An 18,357-nucleotide genomic window follows, 5' to 3' on the forward strand; every position below is an offset into this window, starting at 1 on the left:
AAGAAACCCTGTCGGTGGCGCCATCTACCGAGTAGAGCTAGAGTCAGGTGAAATAGACTGTGCCCCCCACGCTAAATAATTAGGCAAGAAATGAGTAAAATATGTTGTAGAACTTAATAATTTACACTACCTTGCCCAGCGCAATTTTGGAGGCTAAAAGTGCACTGCAAGCTCAGAAAGTTATCTGAACAATTTGAGGCGGGCGTTTTGGGAGCGAGTTGAAACAGAAAGCGAACAAACAGGATAGGCATTTTGGGAACGGGCGCACACGGGACGGGCCAAATGGGAAGGGCGTTTCGGGAATGGGTTCAAGCGGGACGGGTTCAAACGGGAATGGGTTGTTTCGGGCTACACCCGCGCTCGTAGCTCAGTCCACGCAGTCGAAATCGTGAAACGGTTTGGCCTTGTCACAGGAAGCATGTTGAACTGGGGAACGTGCATCGGGTTCTGGAACGGCGACTGGCAAACCACCCCAGAAATTTTCGCCAACATCAACTGGTCACTCATCGAGTCAAGTACTTGGGCACTCCACTAGATTATAGAAACAGTGAGCTTATTGGCGTGCACAAGCTCCAGAGCTGCGCGAGAAGGCTGACAATTGGAGAGGCTCTGGCTAATCTATGTCCGCAACGGCAAACGCATGCAACGTTTTCCTTGCCAGCAATTTGTGGTATGTGATGCAAGTTCTACATTGTTGTCGAGTGAATGTGCAGAAAGTTCATCGCGTGTTTGCGGTTTTTGTGTGGGCCTCAAGTTTGGAGAGAGGTAGCCCAAGAAATCTTTTTAGCCGAGTGCAAGAGGGTTCGTGCGACAGCTTGTTAGTAGGTTTTTATTTTTTCGCAATGTACGCGATCCTTTTTCGAGGGCTGTATGTCAATTTCGAGTCGGACGAGCTTTGCCCGATTTTGTTGTGACCAGCGGCCTCCCTGGCTATTTAAAGGAAGTAGTCGACACAGTGAGGTTTCTGAGCATGCGGTTTTCAAAGGAGTATTTGAGTGCTGTTGCACGGAGGAAACTGCATAATGATGTATGTAGCGTCATCCTACCCGTTCCTATGTACCGGGCCTTGTACGCTTGAGGTCCTGGGCAAAACATTCTTAAACGTGTTAAGAAAATGCCAGTACCGCCAAAGGTGAAATTGTTCTTTTTTAAACTTCCCACCAACACATTAACCACAAAGACATCGATGGCAGAAAGGAGTTTGTTTAGTGGGGTACACACTGTACACTGTGTGAAACGCCCGAAACAGTAGATCAAGTTTTCCTTCACTGTTGGGGAGGCATCTCCTGTGACGGCCTTCAGAGGGCTATGTGCAAAGAGCTCCCTCTGAGCGCACACGGAATTCATTACCTGGCAGTTGATGACGAAGGTATGCCATTGGACATGATAATGTTGTTGGGCCTCCAGAGTATTTGGCGAGCACGCTCGGCTTATGTCTACAGTGATGTAGACGCTCGGTTGAGGCGGGTGTATTTCGGGTAATATATTTCAAGGCATATATAGAAGAACAGAAATTGCATGAATGCGTGCCGGAATGGCTTTGAAGTGTCGGGCTACTGGCAGCGTTAAAATTTAACCCTTTTAAAATGATAATGCCAGCCCGGTTTCGGTTGGTGGCGTTTTTCACTTTGGCATCATACATGTGTTGAACCTTCATGCATTTTACTATAAAGTGCAAGCCTGGCAATAAAAAAGTGCTAGTAGCTCAATCGGTAAGACAACGGGCTCGGACTGTTTATTAGTTACAGGTTCGATTCCTTGCGGTGCCAGTAACTTTTCGCAGGAGTTTTCTGTCGACACCAGCGGTCGCGAAAGAACCCTTGGGGGGGTGGAGGCTTTATTTTAAAAAACGCATCACTGCTTTGTGTGATGTAAATAGTTACGAAGCAGGGACAAGTAAGCAACAAATCCATCCATGGGTGGCAGTGAACATGAAAATCTTTGCAAAGGTGCTTTAGACCCTATTCTCCTTGTATTAATAAGCATTCCTCTTTAGTGATTAATCACTGCTGTGTGGCTACTCATTTGGTTTGGAAACTAATGTCCCCAGCTCATTCGATAGCCGAATGCCGTTTGCTTTGAATGTCGATGTATTCTCCTGTAGCTGCTAACTAATGGCCTTTACAGCTCATGTCATTTGCTCTAAATGTCACTAGATAGCCGCCGGACAAGGTTATAATAGTTTCTCCGATTTAGCATGGGTTGGAAATGTTCTTCACACACGTTTCATTCTGGCACGTCATCCAGAACAAGAGGAGCTATGCCAACAAGCAGCATAGGCGCGTACACTTGGAAACATTTTATGCTCAACTGAACAATTCTGGCAACCTTCTGCGATTTTGAAATAATAATAATAGCGCAATTTTGTTCAGTTACCCAAATTTCGATAATCTGGCACTATCAAAGCCACTCCAGCTGTAATTTAACGTGGCGCAATGTGAGAAGCCACTCCAGCTGTAATTTAACGTGTCGCAATGTGAGAAAGCTCGCAGCAGGGTACGCGACTAAACTTATTTACGCGAACCCTACACACTAATGGAATGCGAACTCCCATTTCCGGGCACGTAGGAGAAAATAAAAACGGAGCCCGGCTATCAAATCGCTGCCGTATTTATGAACACGCGCAACGATGTTTCGCTTCTCTGTACAACTCCTCGCCCCGAGGCTCCCGTCGTGAGGTGTGCTTCGCATTACCCTGTCAAGCGCACTGATACATCTTCGGCTTTAAAATTCCTCCCGTCGCTGCAAAGCACAGCTGCCAAGACACAGCTGTCGCGGCAGGCAGCACAATTGCGTCAGAATGACGTGGTTGGGGCCCGCACGGCATGAAACGTCACGTGTCGGCGCAGGGAGGACCTTGATCTCGCGACACAACGATTCCGGCATATCCGCCCATTCATTCGAGCACGCGACGAGCCGACGGGCTGCGAGGGGCCTGGGTGGCGTTTTGGACTGTACTTGGGCCAGAGGGGTTCAGCCCGACGCAATTGCTGGGCCAAATCAGACGGGGTGCCTACACCACGCACGAGTGCCGCGACGACGACACCCTTTAGCGACACGGTTCAATCCGCCTGCCGCCCACGGAGCGTGATCGCCACAGTGGCGGTGGCGGCGACTGGCTCACTGACTCACTTCCTGCCTCCGTAAGTGGGCCGCGCGAGAAGCGGGCCCGAAAGGGAGCACGTACCGATGCGCAGGAACAGGATGGCGCTGAACATGGACAGGCAGACGGGCGTGAAGCAGCCCGAGAAGGTGGCCAGCCGGCGCGTGCAGGGCGCCTGACAGCTCGTCTGCTGGGGGCTCTGCGTGCCCCCGCTCAGGCTGCGGAAGAGCCTGGTGTGCCGCAGCAGCGGCGTCCGGTCGTTTGGACGCGGCGCCTGCACAGCCCCTTGCGCCAGCGACGACAGGGAGGCCACCGAGGACGACTGCGACGTGACCGACGCGCTGTTGTTTGGGTCCGTCATCTGGACCACCACGACGGGGTGCTCGGGGATTGCGAAGCCTAACGACGACGGCTCGGCGGGCTTGTGGTTGTGAGCCATACGCCCGGGTCAGGGCCGGCTGGCGAACGGGCTTGCGCTCCGGCAGCGACGGGGAGTGCCTGTCACCGTCGGCGACGTATATCACCTGGTGCCCATGGGCGAGCACGCCACTCGCAGTGCGGCCACCTCACTGTCACGACCGCAGTTGTCTACGGCTCCGGCCACCGCACGCCTCCTGCCGTTGCTAGCCGCTGGACGCGAACGTTGGACGTCGACATAGCAGGGCTGTCAGGCAACTGCGTCAGAGGGCGGAACGTGCGGCAGTTGTGTAGTCAAATCGTCAAATGCTTCAGCCGAATATGACGAAACAACCACTCTCCCCTGACCTTTCCCGTTCGCTAGCATTTCCGCGTGGTTGGCACGTGCTTTCCCGTCGGACAGCGCCGCAGCTCGGAGACAGTAGAGGAGTTGTTGCTCGCCTTCGCAAGCCCAATGACGTTACGGTGGACGGAGGTGCAGTTACATAAAATACGCGTACTCACTTGGCAGTACAAACTCTATAATACTCAGATGCCCGTAGTGGCGTTTGGGGCAAAAATATTCTGAATCAAGAATTTGACAACAGCGTCCTGTAGCAGTACGCTGTACGTCAAGTATCGGGTCACACATAAGAGAGCTCCTCTTTTAGAGGGCTAGCCACATAGTACCGATAGTACACTTCCGTAGGGGACACGCCCACAGAACCCATAGAGTTTGACACATGGAGGGTTTGACAGAACCTTAACCCAGCAGGTCAATTGCCTGCAGCGCACCAAACGGCTAGCTAGAGAGCTAGCCCCCCCTCCCTCCAAACTTTCGGTTTCGGTTTCGCTACCTCGCAATGGACGGACAGTTTAAAGGAGCCATGAAGAGAAAACAAAAGTTTGTTTTATTCGAAAGATTAGGTGTTTCATAGTACCCCAAGCGCTTTCCCGGAAGCAAATGATGCTTTATTCACTGATAAATAAGGCAATTTAAGCCAAAATTTTAAATCTCCCGCTAAAATTGAACATTCCGTGACGTGTACAATGGCGTCATAGAGCCGGTCCATGAAACAGATACTTAGTATGTCGACTCCATATAGCACCCACACGCGGGAGTCGATCGAGACGGCGGCCATTTTAAAAATACTAGTAAAACCTAGTGCACCCGCAGCCCTAGTCATGGAATCGCCTGATCCGGAGAACAAAACTCTCGCCGAGGAGCTCGGGCTTGCATTTAACAACCTCACACCACAAAAACGCTCAATGCTTCTAAGTGCACGAGCGGCAAGAGTTGTGGGATACGCGGTGGACGGGAAAGCGACCATTCCGCGATTGGCGGTGAGATGTTTGAGTGGCGCCCTCTGGCTCGGACGTAGGCTTAGGGACTCGCGCCGCTGTCGTCTGCTACGCTCCACTTGTGAGGGGCAGCAGTGCCTGCGCTAGAAATCGCCCGCTTTGATGGTGTAATGTATTAAAACGCCTATTTTTAGTAATTCAATTATTTGTGCCAGCTTCTGACACATCTGAATAATTTCAAGCTGTATACTCTACAAGTCTGCAACACACGAAAAGAGAGAGAACAAAGAGCATCGGTCAGAAGATCGTGTGTAACTCGTCCTTTCTAGCTTATTCACGAGGTTCCGCGCTCAGAGTTTCTCGATAAGTATTCAAAATGCGAAGGCTTCTTTCAGTATTTCTGAGATGTTCTTACGAATACTAAGAGTCGAATGCTACGTGCCAAGCAGCGGGCCCCTACACGCGCATCGCACAGCAGGAAATAAAACTGATGTCTTCTATTTATTTCGTTGTTCTTGACTTGTATAAGATGAATGCTGTTTGTTTTTGTTTTTTGTGCCCAACGCATTAATTCTTCTCCACCGTCACAAACGTCTTATTAGGAGGTTTGGGGATGTTTGGGAGGCTCACAAAGATATAGTGTGGATATTTTCTTCAGGCTGTATGGCATACGTTCCCTTCTTCACAAATTGGCTTTCGTCATGGCTGCGTGGAAAAAGGTGCCTGTCGGCAGCGTGCGCTGTTTATTCACATGCAAATACAAGAAGGTTTGTGCTACGCCACCGCGATCGCGCCCCAGACAACGTTGTCCAGAGTACTCGAAGGCGGCTTTTGTGCTCCGAATTTCCATTGTAACCATCGTTATCATAACGAACTGGCTCTCAACCCGAACAATTATGACATGATTACGGTGTTAAAGGCTTTATACACTCGCTAACGAACGTAATAAGTAGTATACGTGTGCATTTACAAGAATCGAAACCGATTAATATTTCCAAGCAGCTCTTAATCGTTTTCCAACCCTTCCAGGCGTAAAGAACAAATCCTGGTCTACTTGGGATGGCGTTCTATGAATTAAAGAAAATTACTCTTACTCTCTTGTCTTGGACTGAGGACCCGGCCCACTAATCAGCTCGACTATACTATTAAATAAATTTTTCTCCTCCTCCTCTTCCTCCTCCTCCTCCTCCTCCTCCTCCTCCTCAATGCAGTTTTCCTATAACGCATACATGACTACATGGGCGATATGGCTGTGAGAAATGAAACCGAAATATCACCCAGGGCTGAACAAACATAGTGTTACATCTTTACCGTAGACGTGACTCGTTTTGCTCAATAAACATCCATACTGGTTAGAAGCCTGGTATAAAACGAGCACGCGCCTATGCACACAGTACGTTATTTGCTACTCAACCTACATTTTTTGCGCGCCATATATATAGTGCATGTCGGCATACTTTCATGCCACGACAACGTAAAGTGATGTGATATAATACTTTCGAGCATTTGGAAATGTTGCAAAAACTGTTTTACCTTACAAATGATTACCGGGAATCGTAATTCCTTCTGCCAAATCGGACAGTCCCGAAGGCCTGAAATTCGTTTTGGTCTTCTATTTTCGCTGTTGTCGGTTACTATCAGATGGCTGTTCACTTTGTTCGAAAGATTGCTGAATACAGAATCTGACGCCCAGCTCCGACTCTTCATGCTCTGCACCGGACCGGCTTCGCAAGGAATGAGGAATGGGGCGACGCTGGCAATGTTTCTTCCATAGCGGCATCCAAAACTATACTTCAACTCACGCCATGAGCTAGTGTATGCGATTTTAAGTCTTTTATTATGATAAAAATTTACGCACACGCGAAATCTGGTGCGGAGAAGCATCAGACGTGAACCGAGTGCGATGAAACAGCACGGAGAGCGAGCCCGACTGAAGCAGACGACAAATGCGAAAATCCCTAAGCTGACGTCACGGAGGCGCGCTTCGCAGCGCCGCCCGTGGTCGCGCTCACCGCCAATAGCCACAACAGACGAACGCCCAGCCGTCGGCACCGCTGCCTCGTCAGCCCCGTCGCGACGGACGAATATAGACTGGTACGTATGTGCCGTATTTTGATTACGGTTAATAATAGTTCAATTTCAGTAGCAGTATCACTTATGCCAGTTGGCCGGTGTCGTGTATGGAAAGCCGTTCGCGCGAGCTCTCTGCTTCGACCAGAAAGATACGAGCGTCAATGCGCGGTGTTTACGGCATTTTTTTCCCCAAGGTCAGAGCGATTTGACGAAGTCGGCAACGAGCGCCAGCATGTTCCAGGAGTGAGCTAACGTAAGGGTCCCTGCCGTAACTGAACAAACTGAAGTTTTCAGTGGTTGTAAACTGGAAACGAGCTCGTAACGACAGCAGCAAACCAACACCATTCGAAACTTACGCGACGACTGGCACTATCTCGTCGCTTCTTGCTGTTCCTTACTCCCCTCGTTTCTATTTTTACCTTTGCTGGTTGGCGATATGACGGCCAACCTCCTGTGAAGGGATTACGATACGAAGCAAGGTCGCGGCTGTGCGTGCTGGAACGGTTCGTTGGCCCCGAAGAGCCTCGAACCCGAAAATTCGTCTGCGCGACGGCGAGATGTCGAGCTCGGCCGGCGCGCTAGTTTCGTACGCATTGGCGCACACGCTTGCGAGTTCGTTCGGACCTTCAACCGTTTACTCCACCGTTCTTTGTCATAAAAAGAATGTGCAGTATGTTTCACGGGCATTTAGCTCGCTATGCAAGCTGTAAGCCCTGCCTAACATGCGTTTGCTTTTGCCGGCCTCCGCCAATCGCAGAGCTTAGCCCATGTGACGGCATAGGTTCTGTTGCGGGAAATGAGCTGGTGGGTCGCATGACCATTCCCGTTTTTCCTAATTATGTAGCTTATTTGAGCGAAGTTTGCGTTATAAGTGGTGTCGTTATGGTTCTAACGAGGCAATCTTTCGAATGAACCAAACTTGTGTTTTCTCTTCATGGCTCCTTTAAATGTTAATATGCGTTTCTCGCGGCGGCGGACACCAGCCCGGTATTTAGGTGCTTTAAATGTAGTCTTCGGTTCATGGCTGCATGCATTTGAGGGAATTAAATGAATCTGACTTGTTATAATAGCAAAAATACGATTACCAATGCTGTTTACAGGCGAGGTTGATTTCCGAGTCAGTGCACGTTCAAAGTCTTGTTAAAAACACCTCGCAAAAGGATAAGGTGCCACATGTAACAACGAAGTCTAACAGTCGTTATTTCTTGCGTCACAAACATACTGACAGCTATCCCACAACACGGAGGCAATACAATACAGGATAGGAAGAGGAAGAGCAGATCTTCACAGTTATTAAAAACACACGTACTAAGTGACACTAACAAATCACTGCATGTCGTCAAAACTGCAGTGCAAACCAAATTCACTTCATTTGTGAACGATGCAGAGCCCACGGTCGGTCTGGGTTCTCCAGTCAAAGCGGTGGCTTGTGCTTACACACAAATGGAGTGTGGGGAAGGAGGCTCCATCATGCCTGCATGCTTACTGATCGTGGTTCAAGGCACTCAACCACAGAGCTCATCCGAAGAAATGAACTGCACCAAAACTGAAATCGAAACCAGTTTATTGGAAACTACTTTAACGCAGTAACACAGAGCAGTTAGCTTCCCCCTCCCCGCATAGCTTTCTCTCCATTGCCACAGAAGGTTGTCTCCGAGTATAGCACACCCACACCCCTGAACAGGGGATTTATTCTCCATGTCAAAGTTGCATCTATCTAGCTTTATTGGGCAAGGCGTGTCCCGTGGCCTAAAAACGAAGGGTTGTTTAAGAGGGCAGTTGGGGCTACTCGAAGCCCTAAACTCTTGTAGCCATGCCCGATTCTTTCACAAATTGGCTAGTCTCCTTGGCTGGCTAGCCGGAAACCGGAAAGACGGCCGTAAAGTAGAAAAACAGGCAAATCATCCAAAAATAATCTCACACGCACTTGTGCTCATATATTCCGAATGCTGGATACTCAATATGTTGTTGCAGTCGCATACACAGATATCAAACACATATATATAGATATAATATATAAATATAGATACTCGCAAGGTATAATGAAGTCTTTGAAGATAAAATGTTTAGTGCGGAGGCCTTTTTAGCCTACTTGGACCGATTTCGCGTGAACAGGTTGAAGATACATTCGTGAAGCCTCCCGTATCTTCGAGGTTATTACTCACCTTTAGAAATATCGATGCGCAACTGCGGATGGAAGCGGATAAGTGGGTACAGGACGGCCCATGGAGCACGGCCCTACGTTAGGCCTAACGTCGTCCGCAGTTTGACGCGAGCAATAACGGGTAGTTTTAGTTTCACGTGCATACAGAGTTCACGTACGAAAACGTGCAAAGTATACGTAGCCCATGCGCATGTAGTTCGAGACCCTTTTAGTTACACGTACGCGATGCACTCCGCGCGTAGAGCATTTGAGTGCACGCGCCCTCCGACCATTGCCGCGCGCGCCGAGCCGCGCCGCGCGCGTTACTCCTAGCGCCTTCTACTAACAGACACAGATACCGCCGTAGCCACTCGGGATCTCGCGAGCCCATTGTTACAGTGTACTACATGGAGGAAGAAAAAGTTGTGTACTACACTGTACCATTGATATGGCGACGACAAACGATACTTCGTCAGGTTTAGAAGCTGAAAAATCGCTCTTCTATTTGAGAAACAAACGCTATTTGTCGATTTAAACTTTGGGTGTGGGTTAGAATAGGCAAATTGAAAGCGAAATCAACAGCTTAGAACACCATATCGCACCGAGGGATTAGCGACGAGGCTGTTTTCGCTGCGAAGCGGGAGCGCAGGGCGCCGCCATGTTGGTAAATTCTACGTACGTAAGCAACGTGAACCCCGCAGCGTAAAAATTCGAATCTCGCGTACGTCCGAGAGACTCACGATGGCCCTTTGCGATCTAAGCACGCGCACTGGTCACCCGTGAAAGTTCTACGCACGTGGAGCTTCCACGTACATGAAATTAAAACTGTGTAATTATTGATTGATTGTAGGGTTTAACGCGCCGACGCAACGCAGGCGATGAGGCGCGCCGTAGTGGAGGGCTCCGAATTAATTTTGACCACCTGGGGATCTTTAACGTGCGCCGAAATATCGTACACACGGGCGTTTTTGCTTTTCGCCTCCATCAGAAAAGCAGCCGCCGCGGCCGGGAATCGAACCGGCGATCTCGTGCTCAGCAGCGCAACGCCTTAGCCACTGAGCCACCGCGGCGGGTACTGTCATGGAGGAAAAAAAAGTTAGGAGACGGCATGACGTCACGCAGCTAGCCTTCGCAAGCCCAGGTCCGTTGAAGCCGCTCCCTCCGCCGTTTCCCTTTCTCAAGCCGCCGCAGTCGGCCCTCCAAGGTCGGGTGGGCCGGCGGCGGCGGCGGTCTCCGACTCCGGGGCATCTCTCGTGTTTCGTTGGCGGTAGCTGTTCCCCGTCCTTCCTGCATTTGTCTGCTCGGCGATCTCATGCCCGTGTGCGGGCAGGAGTGCCGCGTACGTGCGGAAGCCAAAAGCCGTGGAAAAAAAAAAAAAAAACGAACATATAGCAGGCTTCGCGACAACGGGCCGCAGAGCAGTTTCGAGCAGACGAAATTGAAGAGCGCGGCGGCCCATACAGAGGCGGTGCGGTGGGGTCACGTGGTGCAGTGACGCCTGGGCCGACTTCGATTTTACTTTTTATGTATAGGCTTCACGTTTCTCCGGCGGCGCCGTCTCCTAACTTTTTCTTCCTCCATGGGTACTGTCTAATTATGACGTTTGCGTGGCGTGCTATGAGGCTCAACACGGAGGTTACCCAACGTTAGGCCTAAACGTGGGCGAGAAATATTTGGCACCACGCAGGCAGTCGTCAGTGCATTGCAACGGATAAACATGTTATGGCGCAAAAGACGCAGCTCTCCCCCAAAATTCCTACGCATATCCCTACTCAAAGAACGCTTTTTATGTCACTGCTAACCTGCGTTCGGCCTTTCACGCGCCTGACCGCCTGACCAAAACGACCTTTAAATTGCCTTGGATGACGGTGCTAGGTGTGCAAACGTGACATGTACTACCATAAAGGGAATATGATTATGGTAACGATGATGGTCCCTCGTGAATGACATACAGTTGAACACGCATATATCGAACACGGATATATTGAATTATTGTCTATATCGAACAGTGCAAACATCCCCTTGAAAATCCCATGCAAAATTATAGGACTGTTGTACGCGTATATCGAACTCCTGATCATGGGCAAATTCGATATATCGAATTCCGCGCTGAAGGTGCCCCGGAAAGTTTGCTTCCTCTGATGGGGTGGAGTTGATGATAATGTTGACTCATCGCAGGAGCTGCCTGGCTTGGTGAGACAGAGGCGGCGTCCGCGGCATTATGTCGCTTCGATGGCCTTCAACAGCTGTATTCACGCTAGCACGAGGGGCAGCTCCATGATAGCTAGAACGCCGATAGTGGTTGGGGCGAAAGGACATAAAGGAGCAAAAGAAATTGACCGGAGGCACTCTTTTTCTGTGTTTGAGCTGTTTGGTGGCTCGTGTAGGGGGACCGATGCGGCTTTGTATGTTTGCTTTGTCAAGGCATCCATTTCGGAGCAACGAAGGCGAGAATTCGTCGGGTGCAGGCTGCTGAAAAGATGTTGGTTGATAAGGCGTTCGGAATTCCTCGCAGTAGTTTTGATGGCGATGCACGCATCAACATTGACGTAAAGGCGAATGCAGCACAACCCGCCCCGGCTATTCCGGAGCGTGTCGGGTGCAAAGCGACTTCGTTGCACGCCTCCAGATGGGGGAGGTGTTCGGTTCGGATACTGAAGATAACGGCACTCAGTGCCTGACAACGTCCCCAACCGCCTACTGCAGCCGAGGTTACAGCAGCGTTATTCGCCTCTGTTATGGCATAGTACACAGCATTGATTTTCGCATTTGTGCGTGTTTGTAATCTTGAAGACAATTTGGCGAACTTTACGACGCAGAAAAAAAACAAAACAAGCGAAGCTCAAAGACATTTCAATGATAAATAAAGTGCGGTGGTCATCATGCTGCGGATCGGATTTTCCGTGCTTTGAGGGTCAAAACGGTAAACTACCGTTTTCCCCGACTTCAGAAAACTCTCAGTGATGTGCGGAGTTGTCAGATAATCTTCAGATAGGCGTATTTTATATATCGAATTATCGATATATCGAATTCTTTCGCGATCCCCTTGGAGTTCGATATATCCGTGTTCGACTGTATATCCGGTAAGCAAAAAAAAAAAATCCTTACAGCGGCTCAAGTATGTTTCTACAACAACAGAACCAGCTACCGGGCGCAGCTTAATGATAATTTGTGACGTGGAAGGATTCTGAAGCCAATGTACAACGGAATAAGAAAAAATAAGTTGAGGGGGACGTATGATAAATAAAAAACCCCCGTCGCATGCCCCCGCGCGAGGGACGCGAGTAAATGCAGAGCATTGGGGGTGGTCACGTGGCGTAGGTTGTGGTAGTTGGCGGTGGTAGTTGTAGTTGTTGTCGTACGGGTGCGTCGACGGCGCTTGAAGGCCAAGTACGACGAAATGCACGAGGCGTTGGAGCACGGGGAGTTTGCGAGCTTGGACGAGTTCCTGCGTGCCTTCGACGTGCGGTCCGGGGAGGAGTACTCGGAGATTCTGCGGGCTGGCGCGTCGCGTCTGTGTGTGCTTCACGCGAGGACGCCCCCCCCCCCCCCCCCCCCCCCCCCTTCCGAGAAGCGCGTGAACGCGTTCAACCCGTGGATCGGAAGGTTTTCGACTCCAACATGGACCTGCAGATCATCCTCGACCACTACGCGTGCGCGGTGTCCGTCGTGGACTACGTCAACAAGGCCGACCGCGGCATCTCGTTCTCGTAACGCGGGGTCCGCCGCTCGCCGCTGACGTTTTGAAGCCGTGTCTCGCTCTCGATTCGATGGATCCGCAGCTCGACGCTTACGACTGCATGGCGGCGGCCTCTCGTTCTCGACGCTCGGGATCGGCCGCTCGACGCTGACGCTTCGCCTTGTTGCGACCGGGCGGGGGCACCCGATCCGAGCTCCGTGGCCTCCGACATACGAGTGGTAGCGTGTATGATGCGAGCGGCCAGCCGCTGTTGCAGCCGTGAAGAAGTCCAGAAGCCGTAGGCTAACGTAACTGTTTACTTCATAGCGAGAGGTGAGCCGAAGCCAAAGAACAATGCCCCGACGGGCGAGGTTACAATACAGGACTCGAGCAGAGCGACAACATCGATTCGCTGCTCTAACAGGAATGGTTTACAACGCTTGGGAGCTCTATTTATACCCGAAAGCGGTAACGGTCAAACGCAACACGTGGGAACACGCACTACACTCTTTCCAGAGTTCGTAAGCTGTTCATAGCCTCGGGCACGTTGAGTCCGAGAGAGGGGAGAGAGGAGGACTCCGTTGCGATCACCGGGGCCTGCCTCTGTGTCCTTGAAGAGCGTGGAGACGAGCCGTGCAGGCAGCCGCCGAATGCGCAGAGAGCGAAGCGTCTGACGAGGCTTTGTCGCAACTTGTTGCCGACATGATTGCGCCTGTTTTCGAAGGAGCACGAGTGGCTTCGCCGCACAGCCGAGGAGTGATGCGGGGAAGTACTGCGGCGCTGGCCGATTCGTAACAGCCTCTGCCTTAGCGCGCGCAGTAGAGGGAGAGGAGGTAGCACCTGCTGCTGGATGGAGGAAAGAAAAGGTTAGGAGAGGCCTTGACGTCACATTTGTGAAGCCGAGTCCCGCCATGACTTGAGCCCTCGGAGCCCAGATCCCATCATCCTTTGCTGTCTCCGGTTTGATTTGACTAACATGGCGTCGCCCTGCCCTCCCGCTTCGAAGCGAAAACAGCTTCGTCGCTAATTCCTCGGTGCGATGTCATCTTCTAAGCTGTTGATTTCGCTTTCAATTTGCCCATTCTAACCCTCACATAAAGTTTCAATCGAAAAACGGCCTTCGTTTTTGAGATAGAAGGACGATTTTTCAGCTCTTAAGCCTGGCAAAGTAGCGTTTGTCGTCGTCATAGCAACAGGCTCGCGGGATGGCGAACGCAGACGCCTCCGATGGCAAAGTTTTCAAACTGGCCTAATTTGAAAACGTTTGTCGTAGCGACTGCGTTGGTTTGCAAGCGTAGCGAGGCAGCCACATACCAAGCGCCTTAAAAGTTTGTCCGTTCTATTCGCCTAAATTTGGCCGCAGCAGTTGTAAACCAGTAAGCAACATTGTCCATGGGCTCAAGGGCTGCCCGGGCTGCCCGCTGTCCCCATTGCTGTTCATGTTGCTCCTGTGTGACCTTGAGACGGACCTGGAAACCTGCGGCCTCGGCTTTGACGTGTCGTACATGGATGGAGGGAAATAGGTGCGCCAGACGTTACCCGGCCTGATGTATGCGGACGACGTCGTGTTGACAGCCGGCACCAAATCGGAGCTGCAGAGCTTAATGGACGTATGCTCCAGGCATGCGGATGGCCTCGGACTCCGGTTCAGTGCGCGGAAATGTGCGGTGCTGCGGTGGGGCGTCACGGGTGTGCCGAACCAGAATGATCCACTGACCATTCAGCGACAGGTGATCCCGTACGCGACATCGTACCAGTACCTGGGAGTGACCATCGGAACGGCGGCCGGCTATATGGAGGAGCACGAACGAAAGCTGAAGAAGAAAGCACTGCGGGGACAGAGTATACTCAGATGCAGGGCACTATGGGCCTTCAACCGAATGGAAGTGGTACGTAGCCTCTGGAAGGCGGTGACGGTTCCGGGGCTGACATTCGCGAACTCAGTGATCTGCCTGTCAAATGCAACACGGGAGTACATGGAGCGCAGACAGCGGGAGGTAGGTCGGATGGCCCTGGGGGCACACAGAGCGACGACAAATGAGGCCGTTCAGGGCGACCTTGGGTGGTCGTCGTTCGAGGCTCGGGAGGCAGTGGCGGAGCTGGGCTTTGAGATCAGGTCTTGGGCCCTCGGAGGGGACCGATGGGTACGCCGGGTGCAGATGTGCATGCTGTACACTGGGGCGACGTCCCGGTGGAACCGGCGAACGAGGGCCCTGGCCACTAAGTATGAAATGCCGCTGCCAACCCTGAACGACCTCAAGGGAACGAGCTTGGGACCGAAGGCACTGCGTGAGCGGGTGTGCGCGGCTGAGACTCGCATGTGGGAGCAGAGAGCTCGGAGCAAGCCGGCACTACGGACGTACAGTGTGCACAAGACAACGATCAGCAGGGAGGGTTTCTATGACAACAGTCGTGGGAGTTCCCTGCTGTTCGAGGCACGCTCTGGAACTTTAAGAACCGCTGTGTGGTGGGCGAAGTGTGGCAGGGAGGGAGAAGTGAGGTGCGCGGCGTGCGGAGAGGAGGAGGAGTCTTTGGAACACGTCGTGCTAGAGTGTAAGGCGATCCAGCCCCACCAGCCTAGTGGAACTACACTAGAGCGGGCGCTGGGCTTTGGATTCAGCAAACCGCCAGGTGGCGGGCCGCAGGCCAGTGAGGCGAATGGTGGAGGAGACGATTTAGCGGTGGACATTGAGTCACAGGCAGAGACCACCGAGCGGACGAAGCGTCGTCTCGAAAACTGGTTTGCAGTAGGGAAAAAGAGGTGTGGCGTCGTAGGCTAGGACCCGTGCGGAACATTTTTCCGGACGTTGTGCTCCGCCCGTTTCAAAGGGAACAGCCATCAAGACATCATCATCATCATCACCATATCAAGAAAATTCACGTGACTTCCTCCACACTTTTCGCAATGCATTTGGGTGCCAGGGGCCTCTCCTGAGTATTCTTTCCTCCGTGTGCTGCTGCAACGCCTCTTTCAGCGCCGGAGCACGCGCATGCGCGCCCGCACCTGTTGTTGAGAGCGAGGAGGAGTGGGGGAGAGGGCGCAGCTGCCGTGGTGCGGACGCCGAGTTACGGACGCATAACATCGTGAGTTAAAGAAATGCTCTGCATTTAAAAGTGCTGTAATAAGTTGCATGTATACAGAAATAACCAATCAGGTACCGAAATCGTCCAGCATTTTTAACGAAGCTCAGGAGGCCCGGAACCTTGGGGCGGCAGAAGCCCGCCTCCAAAGCCCCGAATGAAATCGGGAGCACCACTATGTGGCGGCGGTTAAAGTAAGCCGCCCTTACGTCCATGTGCACGCGCGAACTCCAAGCGGCAATCTACAGCACAGCTAAAATGTCCACTGCTCATGGGTTTTGTTTCCCTTGGGCAGCCGATTGTGGCGCCATTTTGCCCATTATGATGTCCATTAAACATACTGAACGACTGAACTCCTTTCAAATCGATAAAAAAATCCCGGGCCATAACGTGAAACCTGGGGAGGGGCGAAGCATGCCTTGTATAAGTGTATTCTTGGCGCCGCGGCGTTTCCGGCCACGGAGATGAAACAGCTGGGGGGTAGAGGAATACAGCTTTGCTGTAAAAGTCTCTCGTCTTTGAAGCACGTAGCTCTCTAGAGCGAGGCGTACAGACGAGTGTCCCGGTGTTTTTTTAGTATGTGTTACGAAGCGCTCCAGCGCGAGGTGTAAACGAGTTTCCCGGTGTTTCAGTACCATGACTACATGAGACGACTATTACGATGACGACGACGACGACAGGAGACGCCATCAGCCTCTCTCATGAACCTAGAGCAAATTCTTCCTTCTGCTCCATTATTTTGCCTCGCATGATTGATTGCAATGGAAACATAACTCTTCTTGGCCAATCCCCCTAAGTGGGTATGCGCCATTTTTCGGGCCACCACCACCCTAAGGGGCTTCGCCAACCGCTATCCACGCCGCCAACCATGACAATTACCTACGTAGACAAGACGCTCCCCACCATCCAGCTGGATACGACGTATCTTAAGAGCACGTAGCTACTACTACGATGGTTGACGGTCATAACATCACCACTGTAAACTGTTATTACAGGCCGTCCAAACAAACAACCACCACGCTTCCCGCCTTCCATACGATGTATAATGCAACTCGTAGCTCAGACACGCTCCTCTTGCTTGGAGATTTCAACCCTCCCCACCCCACGTGTGGCTACACGCGAACGTCCCCTTTAGGGCGTAAATTGGACGAATTTACCTGCCTCCGTCAATTCACCCTTATGAATGACGCCACATCTACCACGAGGCTCGGCTCCATTACCTGGATTACCTGATCTTACCTGGATTCAGGGTCCGCTAATCGCCGCCTGGGACAACACCGAAGAAACTCTCGGGAGCGACAACAACATCCAAATAAGTGTCCCTCGGTCATCAAAAAGAAACCGATCAAACAGGCCCACAACAAGTATAACGAATTGGCCGAATGTCCGTAAACACCTGCAAGAAATTGACACAAGCGGCATTCCCCTTGCTGAATGGAGCGACGTCATCTTGACAGTGGTACGTAAACACACCAAAAGAATAGCCCGCACCGAATCCAATCCGCACATTGAGCAGCACCTCCTCACCCTCTGGAGAAAGCGCCGTGCTATTGTAGCACGCTGGAAACGTGACAAGCATAACGGCGTGCTCAAACCGCCTCAATCACGAAGCCTAAGCGTATACGCCGACAATTTAGCCACACAGAATTGGCTTCAAGTATGCGAAGGGCTCAACGGCAAGCTTCATATGGCAAGGGTCTGGCAACTGTTTGGCACACTACTGGGACAACAAAAACCAAAATACACCGTCCAACGGCTTCACTTAGCGATGGAAGGCACACCACATGATATCACAGAACAGATCCGTAACACACTCTACCCCCATTGTACTGCCACACGCATCGACATCATTCACATAGAATCAGCCCCAGAAGATGAGGATGAAGGAATCAACTCGTACTTTTCATCCGGAGGACTAAACATGGCACTGCATCAACTCCCTCGCAACACGGCCCCGGGACCCGATAAAATTACCTACGGAATTATCCGCAACCTGCCTGACGAGAAACTTGCAGAACTTCTCTACCATATAAATCGGGCTTGGAGATCAGGTAACCGACCCCCCGATGGAAAGAAGATCATGTTACCCTCATCCCCATATCAGGAAAACCACCCAACGCACCAAGCTTCAACCTCCGCCCTATTTCCATGACATCGTGTGTTGGAAAACTAATGGAGAAGATGGTGCTCGCTAGACTGGAATGGCACCTGGAAAACAACGGCCACCTGCCAGCCACAATGGTGGGATTTCGAAAGCATGTGAGCACACACACAGGACATTGCCAAGCGCATTCATGAGGACGCATACGCACAGCCCAGTGCAGCCCAATTACGCACCATCGTAGGAGTAAATATAAAGAAAGCTTTTGACAATGTGCTGCATGACGCGATACTACTCAGCCTCACGGAAACTATACCGGGTATCTGTATTTTCAATTACGTTAAAATTTTTCTAACAGACCGAAACATCTGCATCTTGGGACCCGATGGGAAACCATCTCGGCCTTACCCACTTCACAGAGACACAACACAAGGATCCATATTATCACCAGCCCTCTTCAATCTGGTGATGAAGAATCT

At 51.4% G+C, this 18,357-nt stretch overlaps 1 protein-coding gene and 1 pseudogene across 1 annotated transcript in view; one reads left to right on the forward strand and one right to left on the reverse strand.

Moving 5' to 3' along the window:
* LOC144144316 (solute carrier family 12 member 9) overlaps nucleotides 1–3,798 on the reverse strand; it is a 49,519-nt gene extending 45,721 nt beyond the window's left edge. The window contains exon 1 of the mRNA XM_077675701.1: nucleotides 3,188–3,798. Within this exon, the coding sequence (XP_077531827.1) occupies nucleotides 3,188–3,542 (355 nt within the window). The 5' untranslated portion in view covers nucleotides 3,543–3,798. The remainder of the gene's footprint in view (nucleotides 1–3,187) is intronic.
* Nucleotides 3,799–8,255: 4,457 nt separating this feature from the next.
* LOC144144889 (uncharacterized) lies at nucleotides 8,256–15,476 on the forward strand (annotated as a pseudogene).
* The last annotated feature ends 2,881 nt before the right edge of the window (nucleotides 15,477–18,357 follow it).

Source organism: Haemaphysalis longicornis, unplaced genomic scaffold (assembly GCF_048455015.1).
Source record: "Haemaphysalis longicornis isolate Haplotype H1 unplaced genomic scaffold, Haemaphysalis longicornis Haplotype H1 scaffold_7, whole genome shotgun sequence".
Classification (NCBI taxonomy): domain Eukaryota; kingdom Metazoa; phylum Arthropoda; class Arachnida; order Ixodida; family Ixodidae; genus Haemaphysalis; species Haemaphysalis longicornis.